The following is a 19,173-nucleotide window of genomic DNA, read 5'->3' as shown; positions in this document are numbered from 1 at the left end:
CCCATCACCCCTCTCCCACCCCAAAATCCGGGCCCCTGTCCAAGACCTTCCTAAGCCCAAAAAAAAAAAAAAAAAAAAAAAAAAAAAAAAAAAAAAACCAATCATTCCTCCAAAATTATTCTTCCTCCTCCACCCCTCCCCTCCCCCACTCCTCCCCCCTCCCACCTACTCCCTTCGTTCCCTATAACTATCATAGGGGGCCCATACCTCCCTGAACCTCTCCTCCTGTTCCCTCAGAGCCATCGTGAGACTCTCCATACATTGGATTTCCCTAATTTTTTCAAGCCATTGTGGTCTACTTGGTGAGCACGTATTCTTCCATAACGCTGGAATACATGCTCTGGCTGCTATTAACAGATGTCTTACCAAGGATTTTTTGTAATTTACTACTGATATCGGAATATCTAACAGTAGATAGGCCGCTGGATTTTCTCCAAGAGACATTTCAGTTATCCCTTCTATTTCGTCTGAAACCATCTTCCAAAAATCTTTCACTCCTTCACAATTCCAAAAAATATGTAGCAGAGTTCCCTCTTCTTTTAGGCATCGCCAACACATATTTGACGTTTGTGGAAAAATTTGATTTAAAACTTCTGGGGTCCTGTACCACCTGCTCAGAATCTTATATCCTCCTTCCTGGTACTTAGATGCTAGGGAGGCTTTATGATTAAATTCAAAAATTTTTTTCCTCTGAGTCTCAGTGAAAGTTACCCCCAAGTCTCTCTCCCAGGTTTGTATAAAACCTATTTCTTGTGGAGCTTTCAGTTTGTTGATCAGGGAATAGAACAGTGATAGTGAATGTCTAACCGCTTCTCCCTTTAGACACAGTTTTTCGAATTCCGATAATCTTACCCTCACCGTAGTCTGACTCTGTATTGATCGCAGAAAGCCCCTTAACTGTCTTCTCCTATATGGCTCCAAGTCCTCTGCTAACTCGCTTTCTATTTCCTCCCATGTCATTACCCGGTTTTCCTTCTGGAAGTGAATCAATCTAATTTTGCCATGTCTTTTTAAGTTCCCAAACCCTGGGTCGTTCAAACCTGGCATAAATGCCGGGTTTCCCAGGACTGGTGTCATCGGATTTGCTTCTATTTCATCATTTGATTTTCTAAATACTTTTTTCACCACCCTAATTGTCGTCCCAATCGTTGGATGCTTTTTAACTGCTTGTGGTAAAATGGTTCTAGAAAGCCAAATTAGTCCTTCCAATGGTAATTCTATCATTGCCTGTTCTAAAAGAATCCATGGTTTAACTTTCGGGGTGACGCACCAATCCAACACTCTTGACAGATGCACAGCCTCGTAGTATGTGAGTGGGTCTGGAAAACCTATGCCTCCTTTTTCCTTTGGTAAAGTTAAAATGTCTCTCCTAACTCTGGCTGGTTTCCCTGCCCAAATGAATCCCGCAAACTTCGCTCTGATCTCTTTCAAAAATCCCTGAGGTATGCTAATAGGGAGTGTCTGTAATAGATATAATAACCTCGGCATTGCATTCATCTTTACGATATTGACCCTACCGAACCAAGTAAATACCTCCTTATCCCATTTTTGTAGGTCACGTTTTATTTGTCTTACCAGCGGTGCTAAATTTAGTTCTAAAATTCTATTTAATTTCTTCGGGATTTTGGTCCCCAGATATCCAATATGTGAATTTGTCCATTTGAATGGGAAAAAAGAGGCCAATTGTCGTTGTTGTGCCATGTTCATCTCTACCCCCATTGCCTCCGATTTGTCATAGTTTACTTTAAAATTTGAGAGCTCGCCATATCTAGCAATCTCGGCCAGCAATGGAGGGAGAGATAAAATAGGTTCCGTAAGAGAAAACAACAAATCATCGGCAAAAGCCGCCAGTTTGTAAACTCCTCCCTTTACACAAATACCTCTGATATCGGTGTTCTGCCTTATTGTCCTCAAAAAGGGTTCAAGTGTCAAAATAAAAATAATTGGTGACAGAGGGCAGCCTTGTCGCGTCCCATTCCGTATCTCAAAAGGTTCCGACATAATCTCGTTTATTTTTATTCTAGCTTTCGGCTGCGAATATAGACTCATGACCCATCTTTGCATCCCCTCCCCTAAACCAATATATTTTATGATTGTTTTTAAAAACTTCCAGTCTACCCTATCGAACGCTTTTTCAGCGTCAGTTGATACGAGAACTAGAGCTTTCCTAAATACCTGGGAGAAATGGATCGTATTAATCACCCGCTGCGTATTCTCCCTGCCTTCCCTTCCTGGGGTAAATCCCACCTGATCTTGGTGTATCAGGTCAGGGATATATGGTAATATTCTATTTGCTAGAATTTTGGTAAAGATCTTCAAGTCAACGTTTAGAAGCGATATAGGACGATAATTCGAGCATAGTGTTAAATCTTTTCCCTCCTTAGGTATAACCGCTATATGTGCCAAAAGAGCTTCCTCCGGAATCCCCTGTCCTTCTCTTATCGCGTTATATGCCTTTAAAAATCTTGGCATAAGTTTTTCTGCATAGGTTTTATAGTAGAAAAGAGTGAACCCATCAGGACCGGGAGCTTTACCTGGTTTTAACAATTTGAGGGTGTTTGTAAATTCCTCAGCTGTAATCGGCCCTTCCATACTTCTCCCAATTTCCTCTGCTAATTTCGGCATTCCTGACTTCTCAATGTATTCCTTTATCCTTTCCTCCTGCCCACTAGTCTTTCCTGTGTCCAGCTCTTCTTTTAGTTGGTATAACTTCGTATAATAGTTTTTAAATACTTTTGCAATTTCTTGTGATGATTTCACTATCCTATCCCCTGTTTTGATACCTTCTATGCGGTTTTGGGTCCTCGTTTCTCTTAATGCCCTCGCTAGCATCCTACTAGGCTTATTACCGTATTCATAGAAGGCACGTTTACATCTTCTTAATGAGGTTTTTGCATTGTCTGTTAGTAGCAAATTCAATTCATCTCGCGCCTGCCTCAACTTCTCCTCAATCTGGATTGCCAGTGACTTTTTATGTACCCTTTCCAATTTTCGAATTTCTCTCAGTAATGTTTCCATCCTTATTCCTATCCTACGTTTCCGTCGTGTTCCCATTGAGATTAAAATCCCTCTCATGAAACATTTATGTGTTTCCCAAATGCAGCTTGGGGAAACCTCTCCCACCTCATTGTCCGAAAAGAACCCCTCCATTTCCTGGACTATCTTTCCCTCATACTCTGGGTCTTTAAGGAGAGATTCGTTTATTTTCCAGTGCCACTCGCGTGCTACAGGTTCTCCCCATTCTAGTGTGCAGTTTGTCGGTGAATGATCAGAGATTGTGAATGACCCAATGGAAGCCTCGACTATATTCTGTAAAAAATTTTGTGATACGAATATATAGTCTATTCGCGAGTATGTTTTATGTTTAGCTGAGAAGAAAGTGTAGTCCCTCTCCTGAGTGTGCCTGGTCCTCCAACTGTCTACTACCTGTATCTCCTGTATCAGGCTCTTTGCTTTACTTAATTTGCTATATGAAATATGCGATGTTCCTTTCGATGTATCTAGGATAGGATCCAGGGCCATATTCAAATCCCCTGCAAAAATAATCATACCCTCTGCATTCAGCTGTATTAAATTAATATATTTCTCCAACGCTACAATCTGTCCTTCATTAGGCATATAAACATTAACCAAAGTTACTTTCTGATCGTTTAGATAGCCTTTTACTATAAGTAGGCGTCCTTCCTCGTCCTGGATAACCTTTATTTCTTTCCATGAAGTCGTCTTTGCTAACATGATTGCAACCCCCTTTGTCTTTGTTGTCGATGAGGAACTCTGGTATATAGTTGGAAATCTATAATTACCCAATTTTGGACTTTTATTTTTCTTGAAATGGGTCTCTTGGAGAAAAACAATATGTGTCTTTAGTCTCCATAATTCTGCTAGCAATTTAGATCTTTTCTCAGGGTTATTTAGCCCTTTCACATTATAAGACATCAGATTAATCCTTGCCATTTTGGCGTCTCAGTCACGTGACTCTTTGGGACACCAGTAGAGGTATCAAAGGGGCCCAATAAGTAGATAAAAGGGCGGTGGGCAAGAGAATCCCCCCCGGAGAGGAAGGGAAAAAATAGGGAGGCGAGGAGGAGGAAGAGAGGGAGAGAAAGAAAAAAAAAAAAAAAAAGTCTCCTTAGTCCTCCAATCCGGTTGATCCCCTAGGATCCCAGAGAGGACAAATCAAAAAAAAAAAAAAAAATATATATGAGCGTCTCCGACTTCCCTCCACACGGAGGAGAGACGCTTTAGTGGGCTAAGGTGTGTGAGCACCGAGGAGAATCAAGCCTTACTATAGGTCCGGGTGCGCCTCCCTGAATTCACCCATAAGATCCCTTTCCCCTCCCCCCCATTTCTTGTCTACTATAAACTCTGCACACAAGATGGGGTACCCCCCCTCTCCCTATAGACCTTAAAACATTAAACATAATCCAACATAAAAATATATAGACATACATAAACCTATTTAGACATAAAAATCTCTGTCTCACGGTCTAACCAGTTAGAGGTCTATTCTCTTCTTTCCCCTTTCCACCCCCCCAAAAAAAAAAAAAAAAAAACCTACAGGCCTCCTTCTGAGCTCCCCCCTCCCCCCCAACTCTCTCTCTTCCACTTCTTTAATCTGTTAGCATGTTAGCATGTTTCTCCTTATATTTTACTCCCCCCTCCCGCCATCATTTCCATCTTTTCCTGTCCCAACTCTTCTTTGTTCTCTCTTCCCATTTTCCCATTAGATCCTCTTATTAGGCCCTCGTTACCTCCAGACCCCGCTCTCCCTACCTCCCCTTACCTCTCCCTATACCTCCCCCAATACCCTCTACCCTTACCCCTCTCCCCTGTGTCATACTTCTAAATAGGTGTCATGGCCTGTTTGACCTTTAGTGTCCATGTGTCAATATATCAATATTTTATCGTGACCCCACTTGCCCCCCCCCCCACCCTCTTAACTGTATCCCCACAAATATTACAAATATTACTGAAAATTCCATCAAATATTTACCAAAAAAAAAAAAAAAAAAGACCCCCCCCCCAAAAAAAAAAAAAAGAGAGAACCCCCCCATTCCCTTCCCTTCCCTTCCCTTCCCCAGATTCTCAACTTCCACACACCCCTATTTACCCTTAATAGTACTCCCTGTATACCTTTGTGTAGCTTATCTCATATCTTCTCTGATCCTTGATCCATCGGATCTAGAGGTAGTGACATAGTGACGTTAGTGAATTAATGAATTAGTGAGACCCCCCCCCCCCCACCCCCAACCCCTATCCCTCCTACCCCATGAGCAGGTCTAGGAGTGCTAGCCTACCAACCCTCCTATATTTTTAGATCCTCCTATTTCATTTAACTGTACCCCTAATAGGGCCATAGGGCCATAATAAACCAGTCCCAGGGAGAAGGAAGCATCCATAAATCTATACACATTTGAGAGGTGGGGTCCAGCCCAGCCCACCAGAGAATTGCTCTCTTAAATTATATCCTTCACCGGGAGAAATATTATCATCATCCCTAGTCCAAGTCTGGGTAATCCCCAAAAAGAAAAACACAAAAAAAAAAAAAAAAAAAAAGACCTCCAAAAAAAAAAAAAAAAAAGGGGGAGGGGGAAAAAAAAAAAAAATCATTCTTCCATCGGTTTCTCCTTCTCCTCTTTCTCTCTCTCTCTCTACAAAAAAGGGGGGGGGGTTCCCCCATATCTTCTATGGTCCGCTGCGATCTTACCCCTTCTGTCCTTCCCTCCCACCCCTTCATCTAATGTCTCTTTCAGCTGCCGCCGGCAGATCTAGCCAGTTAGAGACTACAATTGGTGCTGACCCCAGAAATTCGAATAGCGCTGGGAGCTGGGAAGGTTCTCTTAAATTAAAGTTCCTTCCTTCCTTCTTCACGTTGACAGCCAGTGGAAACCCCCATCTATATATGGCTCCTTGACCACGTATGTGCTCTAGTAGGGGTCTTAACATCCGCCGTCGGGCTTTGGTTTGCCAGCACAAATCCGGGAATATCTGTATATTCGACCCCTCCCACATCACCGTTCCTTCTTTCCACGCTTCCCTAAGAATTTCTTCTTTTTCTCTAAAAAAGTGAATCCTGCATAACACATCGCAAGGGTTGGTCTGGTCTGGGTTCCGTGTTGTAGGGACCTTATGGACCCTGTCTAATTCAAGGGGGGAGTCTGGGCTTTTTTTTTAAATTTTATTGAAAATGGCCAAAGCCGCTTCCCTTAACGCCCCCCCCCTCAAAGCTTTCTGGTATTCCTTTTATTCGCAGATTATTCCTCCTGCTTCTGTTGTCTGCCTCCTCTGCGTTTAATTGCAATCTTACCAACTGCTGCTGCTGTTTCTCACACTTCTCCTCTAGCACACCCAGTCTATAGTCCACGACCACTTGTTGCTCCTCCAGTATGCCCACTTTTTGCTCCCCCACCCCCACTTTCACCCGGATCTCTTCCAACTCTTCTTTCAGGGTACTCGTCATTGACATTAACATTTTCTGGATGTCGTCTTTGGATGGGAGAGCCTGGATAAGCCTGCTTAACTGTTGCATGTCTGGTATCAGCTCTGGTTCAGATGCATTCCCTGTGTCCCACATACTTTGTGTGCTCTGTGTGCTAGGCTGCTTAAGCTCATCTGATAGATGTTCACTCCCCTTAGTACTTAGTATAGCACCACTTAGTACACTCTTCTCTCTCTGGGTTAAAGATGAAGGGAGGGCAGGGGGTATGAAGGGTGCAGACATTCCAGCCAGTGTAAATAGTGTCCTTGTTTGCTCACTGGATCCCACAGTCACATCCCCCGCTACTTTGTCATCAATTCCCGGCCCCACTGACCTTGTCGCAGCAGAAAATGGTGAAGTACCTCTATTCCAAGCCGTTGAATCTATTTCCACCTCTGTCTGCTCCTCCGCTGGTGGTCTTTCAATCTCCCCCGCACGGTCCCGGTCTCCTATGACGTTCAGAGCTTTGTCTACTGCAGCGGCCGGGATAAGGACAGGTCCTGAGGCGACAACACACCCCCCACCAGCGATCAGCTGTTGTCCTTCTACCGCCGCGGAGACAGGTATAGATGTGCTCAAAGTTACTGCTGCAGCTTTAAGGGACCTCTCGGTCAGTGATTCCCTCCTCAGAGCGCTACTTCCCCCGGCGTCCTCCTGTTGTTCAGCCCCCCTTCTCACTGTCATATAACGAGTGATGTACGAGTGGCTGGGGGCTTGGACACCTCCTGCACGTCCTCCTTGGCTCTTTCCTCGCCGCCGCGACATCAGCTGTCAGGGACCTCTGTTAAGTGCCGCTCTCTTCCCCTACTCACAGCGGCTCTCCGTGGAGGGAGAGGGGTCTCGGATCTCTGATCTGCCGCTCTCCTGCTTCAGCGCACCCTGGACTTCAGGCTCTCCTCGCTAACGCGTGTTCACTCCTCCATGCTCACACCACCGTCCCGGAAACGGAAGTCCTGGTACCCATTTCTGACAGGTATCCACTCACTTCTGCTCTGCTTGCCTAGGTGTGCAGAGTGGAAATTACCCCCCCCCCACCTTCCTGGGACACATCACACGTCCCAGGCGACTGCGGGACCATTCTAAATGGGCAGATGTGCAGTGCACTGGACTCCTGGACAAGTCTGTTTATTAAAAGTCAGCAGCTACAGATTTTTTTTTTTTAGAAGTTCCTCTTTAACCCAGTGGCGGTGCATCTTTAGAGGGCGCTGGAGCGCCGCCCCCTCTGGCTCTCGCACCGCCACTGATAATAACATAGATTCATGCATTGCATGAATCTATGTTATTGTTGCGAGCGCCGGCCACCTGAATAACGGCAGCTGGTTGGCTGTGCGGAAGTGCCTATCAGAGCCAGCGGCTCTGATAGGCTTTCCGAGTACAGCCCTCCGGCTCCCAGAAACGTATCTATGGGACGTACGGGTGGTGCGTTCCTTAGATAAGACTAACAGGCGTCTCAGCCAATCAGGTTCACCGGTTCTGGTTACCGGTAACCTGATTGGCTGAAGCGACATCGAGGGCGGGACTAGGGAGAAGACATCGAGGGAGCGCGGAGGGAGGATGGCTGATCCGAGAAAGGTAAGTGCCGGGAGACAGGGGGGCGGAAGCAATCTGGAGGTTTTTGAGGGGGCACAATGGCATGGCACAGTGGCAACAATGGAATAGCACAGTGGCGACAATTAATGGGCACAGTGGCTGCAATTGGCATGGCACAGTGGCAACAATGGCATGGCACAGTGGTGACAATGGCATGGCACAGTGGCTGCATTTGGCATGGCACAGTGGCGACAATTGATGGGCACAGTGGCGACAATGGCATGGAACAGTGGCGAGAATTGATGGGCACAGTGGCGACAATGGCATGGCACAGTGGCTGCATTTGGCATGGCACAGTGGCGACAATTGATGGCACAATGGCTGCGTTTGGCATGGCACAGTGGCGACAATTGATGGGCACAGTGGCGACAATTGATGGCACAGTGGCTGCGTTTGGCATGGCACAGTGGTGACAATTGATGGCACAGTGGCTGCGTTTGATGGCATGGCACAGTGGCTGCGTTTGATGGCATGGCACAGTGGCGACAATTTTACGGCACAGTGGCCACGTTTGATGGGCACAGTGGTGGCAATTGATGGGTACAGTGAGGCTGCAATTGATGTTTTTTTTTTTCATTTGTTTGCGCCCCCCCAAAAATTTTGAGCACCAGCCGCCACTGCTTTAACCACTTCAAACCAGGCACTTACCCCTTTTCCTACCCAATCCAATTTTTAGCATTCAGCACTGTCGCTGTTTAAATTACAATTGTGCGGTCAAGCTACACTGTACCCAAACAGAATTTTTATAATTTTTACACAAATAGAGCTTTCTTTTGGTGGTATTTAATCACCCCTGCGGTTTTAATTTTTTGCTAAACAAAAAAAAATAAAAACGAAAACTTTGAAAAAAATGTTTTCCGTTCCGTGGGCTTGATATGCAGCACTGATGGGCATTGATAGGCGGCACTGATGGGCACTGATAGGCGACACTGATGGGCACTAAAAGGCTGCACTGATGGGTACTCATGAGTGGCACTGCTGGGCACTGATATGTGGCACTGATGGGCACTGATATGCGTCACTGATATGCGTCCCTTGTGGCACTGGTAGGCATTTTGGATAGGCACTGATTGGCAGCTGCCTGGGCACAGACTGGCATTTCCCTGGTGGTCTAGGTGGCATACCTGGTGGATTAGTGGGGTGGCCATCCCTGGTGGTCCATTCCGGCATCCTGGTGGTCTTGGGCGGGCATCCGAGGGGGGCTGCACTGATAAACAATCAGCGCAGACCTCCCCTGTTAGGAGAGCAGCCGATCGGCTCTCCTCTGCTCGCGTCTGTCAGACGCGAGTGAGGAAAAGCCGATCAAGGGCTCTTCCTGTTTACATCGTGATCAGCCGTGATTGGACATGGCTGAGCACGTGGTAAAAAGCTTCAGACTGACACACTGCATCACCGATCGCCGCGATGCGCGCCCCCACGGGCGCACGGCGGCTGTTATCCTGCTGAACGTCATATGACGTCCAGTCAGAATAACGCAATGACCACCCGGCCGTCATTCTGCTATAGGACGGGCGGGAAGTGGTTAAAGCTTTGAAAATGAAAACTAAAAGCTGACTGGTTTCCATGCACAGCTGTTCCAGATATTGGCTGCTCCAGTCTTAGTAAATTCCCCTCTTTTTTGGGTATATAAAATAATATTGCACTGAGCAAAGCATTATATGGAAAATGCAGTAACCAGAGCAACAAATGAGAAATTATTTTAATTTTGGCCTTGTTTTAGTTCAGTGAATACTGGCTTGATGCTACAATCAATGATTTGGTCTATATGAGCCTGCAGACATTACCAACAGCTGGTTATAGATTATGAAGTGACCTCACTTTTTTTTTTGGTCTAAACTACATAAAGGAAGCAGACTTTTTTTTTTGCTTCGTGTGATGTCATAAAGAACCACAGCAGGTACCCGAATTATCTGTTTCCACTCACTGTTCTACACTATGGCCCATTGAAGGACAACTATTAACTAGCAAGATTACCTAACGATTTTACCTGTCTGGTGGTCACACAAAGCAAGGTAAGTTCCTACAACACTACCCTTCTACACCACACAATACTTTTATCACTCCTGCCACCTCCCCAATCCTATACAAGCTCTGTTTGAAATCGAAGTTTCTAGGTATAGAGCAAACATGCATGCTCACTCCCCATCCCATAGAGCAGGGGTGTCAAACTCTTTTCTTGCAGGGGTGGAGTTGGAACGCAGAAAGTGCAGGGTCTGAAGGAGGACCAGAGTCTGCTGAATGCTGAGTCCAGGGGAGGCGGAGAGGAGGGGGTGCTGTGGCTGCACATAGAGGTGCAAGATCTGTATTAGGAGTTCTGTCTTCCTTTGTGCTACCGACTGCTGAGATGTGGAAGGGGGGGGGGGGGGGGGCGGCAGATGCCAGCTGCATGGAGAAGTGCAGGATCTGGTGGAGGAGTTCTGTTCTCCTCTCTGCTGCTGACTGCTGAGACAAGGTGAGAGCAACAATGATGGGGTTGTGACAGCTGCAGTAGAGGTGTGAGGGTCAAATGAAATGACCTGGAGAGCCAGATTCGTTTTCTTGGGCCTTGTGTTTGACTTATTTGCCATAAAGTTGTATTTGCTTCTTGACCATCGTATCACCAGACCTGAGGAAAACATGTTTAATGTGCAATGCAGATAATGACTTTCAGAATTTGGGGATCAAAGTGGTAGGCAGGAGCGTAAGACCACTATGTTTTACGGGAGGGTTCCTGTTTGCTTTATGTGAATTCCACAAAATGTTACCTTTAAATGCTTTTCTGCAGTCTGCAATGTATCCCTCCAGCCTCTGATCACACGGTATCAGGCCATACTATGTAGAAACCTTGTGACTTCCTCTCAGCATGACTTTGTGCTCCCTATATGCAGTTATCTTAATATGTTGTTTGCAATCACTCAGCCTCACTATATAGCATGCTATCTCTTCATCTTGTATTTACAGGTGGCAAAGGTTTGGAATCTAGGTGAAACTAGCATGTACATAATTTCCCATTATATGCCTGTAAATTTTTATATATTATGTACACTCTACAAGTTACCATTCCCCAGTTTCTTTGTACACATGGATCTTATGAAGTGGAAGTATATATGGGGCCTCTCCTTTTTTCTTTGCTCTTTTCTAGGAATGCATTATGCTGCAGTGTAATGTTGGCACCTCCCAAGTCAATCTTGCTCCTTTCTTTTTTTCAAATATAATATAGGATGTTGGTGCCTTTTGGAAATCCTTGATTTTCTATAAATGATCCAGTACAATGCCAAAACAGGCCCATATATAATGCTTATTACTGATACGTTTCTGTTCTGAAAAATGACTGCATCAATGCTGTGCAGCAGAGGACAATTAGGGCCCTTTCACACGGGTTGTCCGATCAGGTTCACCTGTCAGTCAGACCTGATCTGACCTTGCAGTCTCCTCTATGAGTGGCAGATGTCAGCGGACATTATGGGCCAGATTCACATACATTTAGATAGGCGCAGCGTATCAGAGATACGCTACGCCGCCGTATCTTACCTGGCTTTAAGTCGAATCCAGGAAGATTTTGCGCCGTAAGTTACGGCGGCGTAGTGTATTTTTGGCGGCGGAATTCAGGGGGCGTGATTCAGTCCCCGATTGAACTGCGCATGCTCCGTTTCGAAATTTCCCGCCGTGCTTTGTGCGAAATGACGTCGCAACGACATAATTTTTTTAACTTAGACGTGACTTACGTCCATCCCTATTCACAGACGACTTACGCAAAAAAAAAAAAATTCAAATTTCGACGCGGGAACGACGGCCATACTTAACATGGCAAGTCTATCTATACGCCGCAAAATAGCAGCTTTAACTATACGCCGGAAAAAGCCAACTAGAGATGACGTAAGAGAATGCGACGGCCGCGCGTACATTTGTGGATCATCGGAAAAAGTTAATTTGCATACCCAACGCGGAAAACGTTGCGAACTCCACCCAGCGGACGCCGAAGTATTGCATCTACGATCCGAAGACGTACAAAGCCGTACGCCTGTCGGATCGAACCCAGAAGCCGTCGTATCTTGGTTTGAGGATTCAAACTAAAGATACGACGCAGGTAATTTGAAAGTACGCCGGCGTATCAGTAGATATGCCGGCGTACTCGCTATGAGGATCTGGCCCTTTATAATTATTTCTGCCTGCCAAATCCAAGTGGATGGTAATCCTATTTTCCATCCATCTGGCGGATCGGATGAAAACGTACAGGCGGTTTGTTTCCATCCGATTTCCCCATAGAGAGCGGAACTGGGTCCGTGTCTGCTTTGCACAGCGGAGCAGACAGGACCTTTCATCCGCCTGCTAAGCGGGGATCAACAGAGAGATCCCCCACTGAGCAAGCGGGACCCGTTACGCGGAGGCGCCCGTGTGAAAGGGGCCTTAAAATTACACTGAAACCCTGAAGCAGCCTAAAAAATGGGAGTGGAGAGAAGCCACTTCTAAAAACCTGGTAAAAGTTTAATTGTACACAATTTTTACAAAAAATGGACTATGTTCATTGCATACTCAGCGAATTCTACAATTTTAACCCTAATGCATGGAATGGTCAACTATTGTTACCGTCATAAGAACTGCTCTGATTAATGCCACCCAGTCATTGATGGAGTGCCTGTACAGAAATTGGCTGCAGTAAATAAGATGCAACAAAGGATGAAGAATGGTAAAAAATATATATATTTTAAAAATTGCAATTGTTTAAAAATACACAGTGCTTTCATTTTGTCATGTTGTTTGGGTTTTCATGTAATTTGTAACTTCATAATTGATCAAGCTATTATATGACTTACCCTACGGGCTGCTAAGGTGATGGGCACAGCAGTGAGAAATGTGCAGTAATATCCTGGATGTACACCATGCCAAGCTGCTGACAGCACAAAAGTGGACAACAGTGGGTTGTATGGACTTCGGTCATAACACACCCTAAATGAGAAAATCAAGCACAAAAAGGGGATGGTTAGGTCAGCCAAACATGAGCCACAGTAGTTCTTCTACAGGAATGAACCTTGCTAGTGACCACTGCAACTTGCATCAATGTATTCTCCTTTCAATAGAGAAAACCAATCATCCCATACAAGCAAGTTCTCATTAGTGCTTACAACTTATCTTTTTTTTTAAGAGGGTCCTTTATTTTTTGGGGATTCTGTTATTAAGCATTTACAGTACCTAATATTATGGAATACAAGAGCTAGTACCTATAGGGGTCCAACATATTCCTTGCCCTGCATCTAAGTGGATACCAGCCCATATGCCTAAAGTGCCAATCGATGGGGAGCAGGCTAGGTTTTTAGAATTTTATTATAACTAAATGAGAAAATTACTCAATGCAGTAATAAACTCAAACCCCAAAATGTAATACATAGCAGCCTACCAATCCTTAGATGTGTGGTGGCTGCATTAGCTTTCTTTTCTTAGGCTTTTTTACCCCTCTGTATTCATCCCTGGTGATCTGCCCAGTAACACGCCTCCTGTATTGGAGTGCCTACACTCTGGATGAAGGAGCACAGGGACACCTTTGGACAGCAGCATTGTTAATCTTGGGGGAGGAGAGTGTTGGATATACTTCCAGATTTAGGTACACTAACAAATTGAAGCCAAACTCAAGCTCACACTTTTAAAGCAGTTATAGCAACAACAAAAATAATTCCACACACACACACATTATCTCACAAAAGTGAGTACACCCTTCACATTTTTGTAACTATTTTATTATATCTTTTCATGTGACACTTTGCTACAATGTAAAGTAGTGAGTGTACAGCTTGTATAACAGTGTACATTTGCTGTCCCCTCAAAATAACTCAATACACAGCCATTAATGTCTAAACCGCTGGCAACAAAAGTGAGTACACCCCTAAGTGAAAATGTCCAAATTGGGCCCAATTAGCCATGTTTCCTCCCCGATGTCATGTGACTCATTAGTGTTACAAGGTCTCAGGTGTGAATGGGGAGCAGGTGTGTTAAATTTGGTGTTATCGCTCTCACTCTCTCATACTGGTCACTGGAAGTTCAACATGGCACCTCATAGCAAAGAGCTCTGAGGATCTGAAAAAAAGAATTGTTGCTCTACATAAAGATGGCCTAGGCCAGGGATATGCAATTAGTGGACCTCCAGATGTTACCAAACTACAAGTCCCATGAGGCATAGCGAGACTCTGACAGCATCAAGCATGACACCCAGAGGCAGAGGCATGATGGGACTTGTAGTTTGGCAACAGCTGGAGGTCCGCTAATTGCTTATCCCTGGCCTAGGCTATAAGAAGATTGCCAAGACCCTGAAACTGAGCTGCAGCATGGCGGCCAAGACCATACAGCAGTATAACAGGACAGGTTCAACTCAGAACAGGCAAGAAGTTGAGTGCACATGCTCAGCGTTATATCCAGAGGTTGCCTTTGAGAAATAGACGTATGAGTGCTGCCAGATTTGCTGCAGAGGTTGAAGGGGCGGGGGGTCAGCTTGTCAGTGCTCAGACCATACGCCACACACTAGGGGTGCCGAAATTAATCGACACATCGGTGCATCGCGATTCAGGTGTCCCCGATGCGATTCCGATGCATGCAACCCCAAAAATTGATTGCAGGCATCATCCCGGTACCATTTTTAGAGCGGGCGGTCAGCTTTCCAGTGATAACAACCGATGCGGCTAAAAGCCGCTCGGTTGTTATCCTGGAGGAGCAGGAGGGGACATTATCCCTCCCGCCGCCTTCCGCCGCTCTGAGTGGGCCTCCCGTCCCACCGGGAAACCTGATCCGCGAGCCACTACCTCCAGCGGCTAGAGACAGACTGGAGCGAAACGCCGGCTTCGTTCCAGTCTGAATGTAAACACGGAAGCGTCGTCACAATGTCACTTCTGCTTTACTCGGCTGCCAATGACGCCAGTTTTTTTTAAAAAATTACAGTATTCAGAATCGCCGTTTTCAGCGATCTGAATACTTTGAAGTGCAAGGGAGGGATCGGGGGTCCCCGATCACCCCATAAAGAGTACCTGTCACCACCTATTACTGTCACAAGGGATGTTTACATTCCTTGTGACAGCAATAAAAGTGATCGAACATTTTTTTTTTAAACACAATGTAAAACGCCCCTGTCCCCGTGAGAAAACACATACGCCTGCATATGTGTTCAAATCACACATGTAAGGTATCGCAGCGATCGTCAGAGCAAGATAAATAATTCTAGCACTAGACCTCCTCTGTAACTCTAACCTGGTAACCGTTATTTTTTTTTAAAGCGTCGCCTATGGAGATTTTTAGGTACCGTAGTCGCCATTCCACAAGTGTGCGCAGAAAGACACTCTCCTGTCCCACAATCCAGCAACATGGCCACCCGAACCCTCTATTCTCTCCCCCAACTGTCCTGGCAATGCTACTGTAGGCATCCGGCTGTGACAGATTGCAGCTTCACAGCTGGGTGCGCATGTTTCACTGCGCTGTCCTGCATAGCCGGGCAATCTTCTGGGACATGTGATGTGTCCCAGAAGATCTCAGGGAGGAAGGGACACCTAGGCGGCCCAAGCGGAAGTGGGAGCTCGTCGGTAATCGTGAAGCATCGTGATGCATCGCGGAATCAAATCGCTTACCAGATAATCGTAATCTAATCTAATCGTGAGACCAGTAAAGATGCGCACTCCTACCGCACACTGTATCAAATTGGTCTGCATGGCTTTAGTTCCAGAAGGAAGCCTCTTCTGAAGATGATACACAAGAAAGCCCACAAACAGTTTGCTGAAGACAAGCAGACTAAGGATAGGGATTACTGGAACCATGTCCTGTGGTCTGATGAGACCAAGATAAACTTATTTGGTTTAGATCGGGCATCACTAAATGGCGGACCGCGGGCCAAATGCGGACCGCCTCACTCTCTTATGCGGCCCGCCGCGGTACCGCCATTTAGCAGCCTTTTCTTTCCCCTGCCGTCTCTGTAATCCTCACACAGAGCCGACAGGAGGAGGCGGGACAGTTCTGGATGCAGGGCGGAGTTGCCGGAGGTAAACAAGCAGGTGATTGGCTGCTAGGATGAAGGGCAGTCTTAGCAACCAATCATCATCTTACAACACCCGCCCTCCATCGGAGCTATGCCGTGCCTCCCTCCGATCTTCGGTCTATGCAAGGTGAGTGAGGGGGCAAAGTTGCAGTGGCTCTGTAGTTCCCTCACTGCGGGGGGCCCTCAGGAGACCGGGATATCGCTCCATTGTTGCTGGCTGCAGTTATGAGCAGAGAGCGTCTACTCTCTGTCACACTGCCAAGACCTCGCACTGACAGCCCACCCCCCTCCTCCTCCGGACACTCAGACAGGAGAGGAGATAGAGAGAGCAGGAGCTTCTCCTCCTGTGTGCACCAGCAGCCCCGCCCACATCCAATCCCTGGCAGCTCCGTGCCTTGCAAAGGGAAAGTTCAGCAGCCTGCAGCTAGATAGATAGTGGATGAAAGATTGCAACCCTCCACAATAGGGGATCCACAGCTCTCCAGGACAGCCTTTCTTCCTTCCTTCAAACCTCTCAGTGATTGAAAAGAAAGCAGCTCACAGGTGGGTCAGTCATGAAGAGAGAGTCTGTTGTCACCTCTAGTACCCCTCTACCAACACAGCAGCCTGCTGGGATTTCCCTGGTATGGTGCACTACAAGCCCCAGCATGCTCTGTCAGCCTATGTGTATGTATAGCACAGGTGAGTAGGCCTGCTTGCTGACCACAGTGGCAGAACTCCACTGCCCAAGTCAATGGCAGCTGGTGCTCAAATAAACTGAAAACCCCCCCCCCCCATCAATTGCAGCCTCACTGTACCATCAAACGCAGCCAATGTGCCCCATCAAACGCTCCCACTGTGCCCCATCAAACGCTCCCACTGTGCCCCATCAAACGCTCCCACTGTGCCCATCGAATGCTCCCACTGTGCCCCCCCTACCGCTGTCTGCCCGGCACTTACCCTGTCTCAGTAGGGCAGACGGCGGGCGGGCACAATGCCCCCCCGCCATTTAGCAGCCTTTTCTTCCCCCTGCCGTCTCTGTAATCCTCACACAGAGCCGACAGCAGGAGGCGGGACAGTTCTGGATGGAGGGGGGCAGCAGTGGTTTCCTCCATGCTACCTTATATTTATTCTCTTTTCTAACACAGCAGGGGGAACTGCGAGTGCCAAGAATAGGGGGTGTCGGCGGCGGCCATTGATAGATTCATGCATTGCATGAATCTATCTATTGGTGATAGAGGGGGGTGGTTGGAGAGAGGGGGCAGCGACCGGGCGCACCACCACTGACCCAAGCCTCCATCTATGATGGAGGCTTTCTCTTATCTCGCCAGCCTCTGAGCACACCAATGTAAGGGAGAGCTCCGTGGACTGTAATGTAAAGGGGGATTCTGATATAAGTGAGGGCTTTGGTGAGTAGAGACCCCCTTATATCGGTTCCCAGAGCACCCCTTACATCAGAGTTCCCCTTTATATTACAATCCACAGAACTCCCCCTTAGGGCCCTTTCACATGGGACAAAACGGACACCATGATCATTGGAAAGGGCCCCGGGACCAGAGATCAGGGGGGCCTTTATGGTTCCCTGCACCGGGGCCCAGATGGTTCTAGTTATGCCTCTGAGTTACAGGGAGTGAGGACACTGGTCTGGAAAGCGGAAAAAGATAACTCGCTGAGGACATTAAAGTGGAGTTGTTGAGGGCTGTCATGTGGTGGGCTGAGGACATTAGGGTGGGGGGGGAGGGAGGCTGAGCGGACTGTGATGTATGGGGGGAGATGTGGATATTACAGGGTGGGAGATGTGGACATGACAGGGGGGAGGCTGAGGACTGTGATGTGGGGGCAATGAGGACAGTAATGTGAAGGGGGCTGAAGATAGTAATGAGGGGGGATAATGTAAATTGGGGCAAAGGACAGTACTGGCGGGGGGGTTAGTGTCAAGGTAGTCTGAGAACATTACTGTGGAGGGGGGAGATATAAAGGAGGACCTGAGGACACTCCTCAAGAGGGCTCTGATGTGCACTGGGGACTGAGGATGCTGATGTAAGAATGGGTTCAGATCTGTACATGTGCATATGTCGTGGGTAGGTCAGCCCTTTTTAATGGGCTGCACTGCCCGCAAAAAAACTGGGGAAAGACGTCCTTGACGTCTTTTCCAAAATAGTGCGGCAGCAACATGCGGTTTGGCACATGCGAAAAGGCGCAACGGGTAATGACATGATGTTCGGACCCCTGCTGGAAGAAAATTTTGCTGACCGGACCTCAGTGAATTTTAATTCATTACCCCTGGTTTAGATGATGTTAGGCGTGTGTGGAGGCAACTAGGCAAGGAGGACAAAGACAAGTGTGTCTTGCCTACAGTCAGGCATGGTGGTGGGAGTTGGCAAACAAACTGTGCTGTGGCTTGTAGTGCTGTTTTTGATTTTACCAATAAAGGCAACGATTGGAGTGCGGCTGTCCAGAAAAATATACATTTTTTCTACCATGGTGATGGGAGTGTCATAGTCTGGGGCTGCATGAGTGCTGCCGACACTGGGGAGCTACAGTTCATTGAAGGAACCATGAATGCCAACATGTACTGTAACATACTGAAGCAAAGCATGACCCCCTTCCTTTCGGAGACTGGGCCGCAGGGCAGTATTCCAACATAACGACCCCAAACAAACCTCCAACACGACCACTGCCTTGCTAAAGAATCTGAGGGTAAAGGTGATAGACTGGCCAAGTATGTCTCCAGACCTGAACACTATTGAGCATCTGTGGGGCATCCTTAAGCGGAAGGTGGAGGAGCGCAAGGTCTCTAACATCCACCAGCTCTGTGATGTCGTCATGGAGGAGTGGAAGAAGACTCCAGTGGCAACCTGTGAAGCTCTGGTGAACTCCATGCCCAAGAGTGTTAAGGCAGTGCTGGAAAATAATGGTGGCCACACAAAATATTGACACTTTGGGCCCAATTTGGACAATTTCACTTAGGGGTGTACTCACTTTTGTTGCCAGCAGTTTAGACATTAATGGCTGTGTGTTGAGGGGACAGCAAATTCTCACTGTTATTCAAGCTGTACACTCACTACTTTACATTGTAGCAAAGCATAATTTCTTCAGTTTTGTCACAAGAAAAGATATAACATTTTTATAAAAAAGG

The 19,173-nt window shown here is 46.7% G+C and overlaps 1 protein-coding gene across 1 annotated transcript in view; it reads right to left on the bottom strand.

The window, feature by feature from the left end:
• LOC120927350 (lysophospholipid acyltransferase 2-like) overlaps positions 1-19,173 on the bottom strand; it is a 92,094-nt gene that overhangs the window by 7,973 nt on the left and 64,948 nt on the right. Inside the window, exon 11 of the mRNA XM_040337951.1 lies at positions 12,862-12,994. Coding sequence (XP_040193885.1) covers positions 12,862-12,994 — 133 coding nt within the window. The remainder of the gene's footprint in view (positions 1-12,861; positions 12,995-19,173) is intronic.

Source organism: Rana temporaria, chromosome 2 (genome assembly GCF_905171775.1).
Source record: "Rana temporaria chromosome 2, aRanTem1.1, whole genome shotgun sequence".
Lineage (NCBI taxonomy): Eukaryota > Metazoa > Chordata > Amphibia > Anura > Ranidae > Rana > Rana temporaria.
Note: the sequence above shows the minus strand (reverse complement) of the source record. Positions and strands in the feature narration are given on the sequence as shown.